The sequence below is a fragment of the Abrus precatorius genome, unplaced genomic scaffold (assembly GCF_003935025.1).
Source record: "Abrus precatorius isolate BTA unplaced genomic scaffold, Abrus_2018 Scaffold6, whole genome shotgun sequence".
In the NCBI taxonomy this organism is placed as follows: domain Eukaryota; kingdom Viridiplantae; phylum Streptophyta; class Magnoliopsida; order Fabales; family Fabaceae; genus Abrus; species Abrus precatorius.
Window position 1 is genome coordinate 12,942,167 of NW_020874406.1, and position 7,241 is coordinate 12,949,407.

General features: G+C 29.4%; 1 protein-coding gene across 1 annotated transcript; it reads right to left on the reverse strand.

The window, feature by feature from the left end:
- Nucleotides 1-2,151: 2,151 nt before the first annotated feature.
- LOC113869461 (bifunctional dTDP-4-dehydrorhamnose 3,5-epimerase/dTDP-4-dehydrorhamnose reductase-like) lies at nucleotides 2,152-6,936 on the reverse strand. Its single transcript, XM_027505783.1, has 3 exons — nucleotides 6,924-6,936; nucleotides 2,849-3,301; nucleotides 2,152-2,770 (listed from the first exon to the last, which is right to left on the reverse strand). The coding sequence occupies exons 2-3, from the start codon at nucleotides 2,849-2,851 to the stop codon at nucleotides 2,321-2,323; spliced, it is 453 nt and encodes a 150-aa protein (XP_027361584.1). The 5' UTR covers nucleotides 2,852-3,301; nucleotides 6,924-6,936; the 3' UTR covers nucleotides 2,152-2,320.
- Nucleotides 6,937-7,241: the final 305 nt, after the last annotated feature.

Genomic DNA, 7,241 nt, shown 5'->3' on the forward strand with positions numbered 1-7,241 from the left:
TGAGTTGAAACTATCATTTTCTAATCTTCGCAAAAATGGCTTACGGGTCTTACAATTGTTTTCTATGATGTAAATGGAATACTATAAGCCTAAAGGTGATTAAAAATAATTATTTTCCCTTCATAACACTCTTGGGACAGCACCTCTAGACCAAGGGTTTTAAACCTCCAAATGTATTTTTAACAAAACAAAAAGCACCAAAATTATTTATTATAAAATATAGAAAGATTAAGCTAATTAAAACATAATTTAGAAACAAAATTTTTGGATAAAATTTCACCCTCATGCCACTGTTCCAGCACCCAAAAGAGGAAGAAAATAAAAAAATTAATCGGTTAAAAGTGTTCAAAATGATGAAAATAGATGGAATATTAAAAAAATTTAATGAACTTACTTGAAAAATCAAAAGATTAGAGCCAAAGAAGTTTCAAAGCTTTTGGAAGGAGAAGAAGAGCACTTACGGCAGCCAAGAGTGAATTGGATGAATTGATGAATTGATCTTATCTTAAATAGTAAAAATAATAATATAATATTAGAATTTTCACTAATTTTTTAATAATTAATTGAAATAATTAGATAAAAATCCCAAAATTTAAAAATAATCATGAAATATATTAAACATAATTATAAAATAATTTTTGACACTATTGATCTTTTAGTTAGTGTCCAAAATTTTTACATACAATTTCTGCTTGAGCATATAACTAATTTACATAAAATTAACTAGAAAATCCAAAAATGCTCATTAATTACAAAAAAATTATTTTTATATTCCAAATAATATTTATAAATAAAATATAAATTTTTTATAATTTTTATTATTATTATTGTTATTTTTTTAAAATAAAATGTTATTTTTAGCATTATACAACAATTTTAACCAATACAAATTGATACTTTTTGAAACTTAAAAATTACCAAAAATTTCTTAAAAATATACCTAACAATTTTGTCTAAAGCATCTCATGCTAATTCTATCCCAATTTTTTTTTTTTCAAAAAATCAAGTACTATATATTAACTTAGAACTATATTAATAAATTAATCGTTTAGCAAAAACGAGGATGTTACAGTATTGTTGACGTGACTATGAATATATGCTTGGTAACGAAAATAGAGACTCAACCTTACATAACCTTTCAGGAAACCAGGACGATAGCACCCAAAGAGAGTATTAGACTTATAGATAGTTTTGTATAGTGTAGGTTAAATTTTGTATTTAACGAGTACCATAGATTTTTCTATTTTAAGTTGGCCTTACATGTTGATATTATATCTTGTAACATTATTATGCTAGAAATGAAATTATCTTATAATATACCTTTTGATTTCTCTGTAAATAATAGAATCTATCATACCATGTGTATGTACCTCTACCAAGGCACAATTAGAACTCCAGTAGTTGTGACTTACCTGTTCACATATCATAATCATGACCATCTTGGAAGACTAACTTGATGGATTTTTGAGCGAATTACTGGTTTATCTCGAGTCAGATGATGACCTTGATTTTGAGGATTTTGCAGAAATAAAAAGATAGCATTAGGACGACTAGTATCATTTCAGTCTTGGGGTGATAAATTGTTCATTAAAAATTTGTTATATTTTATATATTATAAATGTTATAAATGAGTCCTAAAGTATTTTGATATTATATTTTGTAAATGTCAATCCTTTGTAAATTTATGAAAATAATATATATTAATGTTATTTTACATTTTTTTAATTAGTTTAATTCTTATTACCTTGTTATTTATATTTTATAAATTTTTAAAAAAATATTTTATAGTTACATGTATTATATTCAGCTGGTAAATAAATTTAATTTAAATCTTTCTTTTCTATCTATAGAATTATTTCTTATTGTTTTGAATAAAATAAGAATATTAAATTAAGTCCAAAATGAACAAAGCGGAGTCATCTCATCGTTCTACCGATCTTCATAACGAGGTCCTATCCCAGTGATCACTGCACGTGAGACATGTTGCTTTGTTTTCAATCATCCATGGTTGGAAGAAAAACCAAGAATCATTACTCATTAGGTGGGGGATCATTCATTATCACTATAATAAAAATAATCCGTTGGCTCTGACTAAGATGGAGTTGGAAGGCATACACAGAAAGAGAGCATGCAAGAATTCTCTTACAAGTAAGTTGCAAGTTATACAACTGACTTATTCATCGTGTAGTAAATACAAATATAACATTGAAACGCACCGATACATATGAACGGAAAAGTACATTACGTGCGTGACTGCTCAAAGCACACAAACCGAATTCAACAATTAATGGACGCAAAAATGGTAACACTTGATAATATCTTACACAGCCTTTTTCCGATTAGGCTCGAAGACATACTTAACGAGGGAGTCGTTGATAGACAAGAGTTGAGGGAACTCTTTCTTTAACTTAGACGCGTCAAGCTCGTTGTTGCTTCTGGGGGCAACAATGACCTTAGCCTGTTCATCCAGAGTGAAGTTCTTCCATTTAAAGGTGGGATCCACGTAATCCCTATACAATTGTAAGATTTGGTTGTGGCTGACGACACCAGGGTTAGTGAAATTCCAGATCCCAGTGAGATTCCTCTTGGCCATCTCGATGGAGAGAGGGAGGAGTTCGTCCAGAATAGTCATGGAGTTGGGAATGTCCACAACCTTGTCGTATCGAGTGATCTTAGTGATGAAATTGCGAGGGTTCGACAAATCCGAGGAGATAGGCATCCTCACTCGCAAGGTACACACGTTGTCGTAGTTCCGAAGCAGATCTTCCACCTGTCAATGAGACAACGTACCATTTACATAAACAAAGGATGTAACGTTACTGCAAATCCAAAATAACTAATACTATACCATGGCCTTGGTCTTGGAGTAGAAGGAGCCGGTGAAATTAGGGGTGTCCTCTTCCTTGAATCCAATGGCGGATCCGAGGGAGTGAGAGGAATCGTACTCGAAGATGCAACCGGTGGCGTAGTTGATGAGGATGAGGCCTTTCTGGCGGCACACATCGGCGAGGGTGAGGGTGCCGACGACGTTGGTTCGGATGGTTTCAACCTTGTGAGATTCGCACTAGTCCACATTGGGTCTACCCGTAACGCCCGCGGCGTTGAACACGTGGCTGGGCTTGGCCGTCTCTATGTCGGCTTCTAAGGATGACCGGTTCTCGAGTCTGCCGGTGGCGTAGTGGAATGGGATGCCTTGGTCTTCGCAGAGCTTCCCCAACAGACCACCGATCCAACCGGTTTTACCGTAGATCAAAAACTTGAAGTGCTTCTCGGCGACGCCACCATTTGCTTCTAAACCCATCTTACCCGAGTCACCGATCTCTACAATCACGGCTTCCTCTCCTCTCTTTTGTATATATAAAGGAGATGCATAATATTCCCCTTTCTTTTTTCTTTTCAACGGAACACGACGGTGATTATAAAAGTAGTAAATTAAACAAAATTGAAAATTTAATAATACTGAGATTAGTTGTCCTACGCTGTCAACATAAAGCGCTTTTAATTGGACGTTAATATCTCCTCATCCCACATTTTTTGGGTCATAATTATCAATTAATTTTTCTTGTCTGCCTCATGTTCAATTGTTCACTCACCTTCTTCCCCCACCATGTAAGTAAAAATAAAATTAAGAAATGGTTAAAAAATTATAAAGAAGAGTTTATTTTAATTGTACGATGCATGTATTAACTTAAATGCATTACAAATTTATTATTTTATTTTTCAAAATTTGATAATTTATTTATGTATCATATCATGCAATCACATGTCTATTACATTTTATGACATGTTTTGAATGAGTATTAATATTTAACTGATTATTTTATTTAAATATTTGATATTTTAATATTTTTAAATGTAATGATATATTTTTAAATGATCATTAAAATTTTCATTAATTAAAATATGTTTAAAATTAAAAGCATTTAATGTTTGCACTGTTTATACTAGATTCATATTTTTATTAACAATTTAAATAATTTTTAATTTTTTACATTATATATATATATATATATATATTTGTGTAATATATAAAATACCTAGCAATATAATTTATATGAATTTAACTATAAAATTTGTTTTTAGTTTGGTACAGATTCTCTTTCTGTACCTCAAACATGACATCGAAAATTGATAAAATACCTCAAGTAATTAAACAGGGAATTAACGGTGATAATGAAAATAAAAATATAGGTGACATGAAACGTGCTGGGGGGACTAGTTGGTTCGTGTTTTCTTGTCTTTGTGGATCTTGAAATCGCCAAGACGCCAACGGTGAACAGAAAGAAAGGAAACCCGTCGTGCTCACATCTAAAGGAGAATAAAATTGTAGATGCCATGTTTCTGCAATCAAGACTCTTCTCAAATAATGATTATCCATTTATAATAATAATAATAGTCTCATCTTCCAAGAGATTAGGATTTCCGATCCGATATACATTCAAGCTGAAACCTTTAACGCCATTCATAATAGTCAATTTTACTGTGAGATATATTATTCATATATATAATCTTTCTTTATCGTATTACTCATCTTATTTTTTTATATATTTTTTCTCTACTTTTCTCTCATTTGTATCAACTATTGTATATTTTTGTTTTATCATCAATAATTTTTCTTTTACTAATGTCAGAAAAATCGAGGTAAGTTATGTTCTTTATTTAATTTCAAAATTCAAACTAACCCAGCTTTTTTTTTTCTTCCTTTTGTCTCATTGATACAAGACTCTTTAGATTCTTCTCTCATAACTCAGGTTTTTTTATTTAAATAATATATTTTTAAAAATAATTTTCCTAATTAATATACATATAATTGTCGTAGTTTTTTTTATAACATAATATATCACGCTTTTTTGGGTAATATTTTATTAAATTTTTTAAAATACATATGTATATTTAAAACGATACTTCTTTAACAATGACACATGATATGTAAAGAATAAATATATTCATTTTTTAAGCAAGACAAATATCTTTATTTTTGGAGCAAAACATGCATTTTTTGGATAAGAGGCGAAATAAGACTTGGTAAAATGTTATCACGTGACATGAAACATTCTTTTATCTAGTGTGTAATTACCGTGAATATTTAAGATTATGAATTTTTAAAAAATAAGATAAAAAATTATAAGAATTTAATTTTAATTATAGTATTAATTGTTAGTAAAAAATTAGTTATAATCAGTTTAGTTGATATATTTTTCATAAAAATATAAATTAAATTTATAATTGATTGAGTTATTAAAATTAGAAATTTAAAAATAAGTATGAATTTAAAAAATAAGATTATGAATTGTAAAGAATTTAATTTCAACTGTAGTATTAAATTTCAGTAATAAAAATTAATTATAATAAGTTTAGTTGACATACACACATTTGAAGTTAAATTTATAATTATTTGACTTATTTAGATTAAAAATTTTAAAAATAATATTAGGAATTTTAAGATATTGAATTTAATTTTAGTATTAATTATTACTCAAAATAATTTTAAAACATGTCAATATATCATCACAAAGTCTTACCTCTCACATGCAAACATAAGGATCTTGGTTTTTTCTAGTTTGCACAACACAGAATGTTTAGTTCTTTTTTTGCTTAAGCAAAAATTAGTTCGCTTAAGCAAATTATCCAATTTTTACTTAACTGCACATAAAATTGGCTTAAGCATATTTTAAGGGAATCCAAATTTGCTTAAGCAAATAAAGAATAGAGCAAATATTGAAAAGCTTAAGCATGTTGAAATGCTTAATTGAATATTATAAAATTTGAAAAAAATAAAAATAAAAAGTAGTTATCTAAGCCAAATCATAAGTAAATACATTGAACAAAGTATAAAAGTTACAAAATTCATCATGGTTGATCAAGAATTGAATGAGTTGTATCATCCAAAGGTTTCTACAAAAAAAAAGATAATTGAATAAAATATTATACAATTAAGAAAGAAAAAATAAATTTGTAATTTTATGTTTTATGAATCTACTGTGAATAATATAATAAAACTGAATTGATTGTTGAAGTGTGAGAGAAATGATAAGATGGAGATGCCGAATAATGGACGTCATAAGGTTCAAAAGGGGTGGGTTGATATTCTTAAAATATTAACAAGTTATTGGACATAAGACAAATAAGAATGGAGAAATTAACTTATTTATTGATAAATGCATTAATATATGTACCTCAAAATATTGGCTTTGAAATTGACCTCTTATTTGATCATTTTTTCCCCTTATACCTCAACCCAACTTTGGATCTCTCTTATTCTGGTGTATGTTCAAGTCATTTATGTGTGTCTCTCGTTGAAAACTTATTTGAGATTGACGACTGTCCTAACAAATAAACACAAGACTTTTCAAGGCTACAAAAAAGTAAATGCATTTTGTTAGTATAAGTTATACTAATCAATTCCTTTGAAGTTATTCTCAATTGTATAGTCTCATATCTATATAGTCTTTGGATCTCTCTCATTCTAGTGTATGTTCAATTCGTTCATGTGTCCTTCCCGCTGGAAGCATACTAGGAGTCACTCCTTGTCTGTGCCTTATTGCACTGGCAATCACTCTTTGCCCTCGTCAAAGGTTGAGGCATCACAAACCCAGCTAGGAACCATTCTCATTGGTGCTTGGAATGTCACAATTGATGACTAATATAAGGGTGTCATCATTGTGACTCTCACTATTTAGTTCTTTTAATCAAAGTTGTGTGATTTGACAAGACAACACGTTTATACATTCATCTTCCAAGTGAGAGTATTGTTCTGAACTAAATATCTTATATGCAAGTCTAATTATTTTAGAAGCTAGTTGTTGATATTGTCTTGTGATAGCAAGCTTATGATCCTCTTGATCCTTTATTCCTTTAACATTGTGTAAAAATTCTAGAATGACTTTCTCTTGTCCATAAGAAATTGTTTTTTTTAGCATAACCTTGATTCTGTTTGCTTCAAAAACCTTCAATGCATGGGAACAAAAGATGCTAAATGTTTCAAACTTTCTATAACTGCAACATATAGAGTTTGAGACATGATAAAATGATACTATCCATATTCAAACAAAGAGGAAGATCCATTCTTTTTTGATATGCAGTAGCAACTTTTGTTGGAATAGGTTAAAATTAGCATGTGTGTAAATTTTACCCATTTGTATTAAGATGAGAGACATCTCATATCTTAACATTGCTAGCTTATAATGAGACTCATACTCACAATTTAACTCACTATAATGCTTGTCTTCAACCTCACTTTC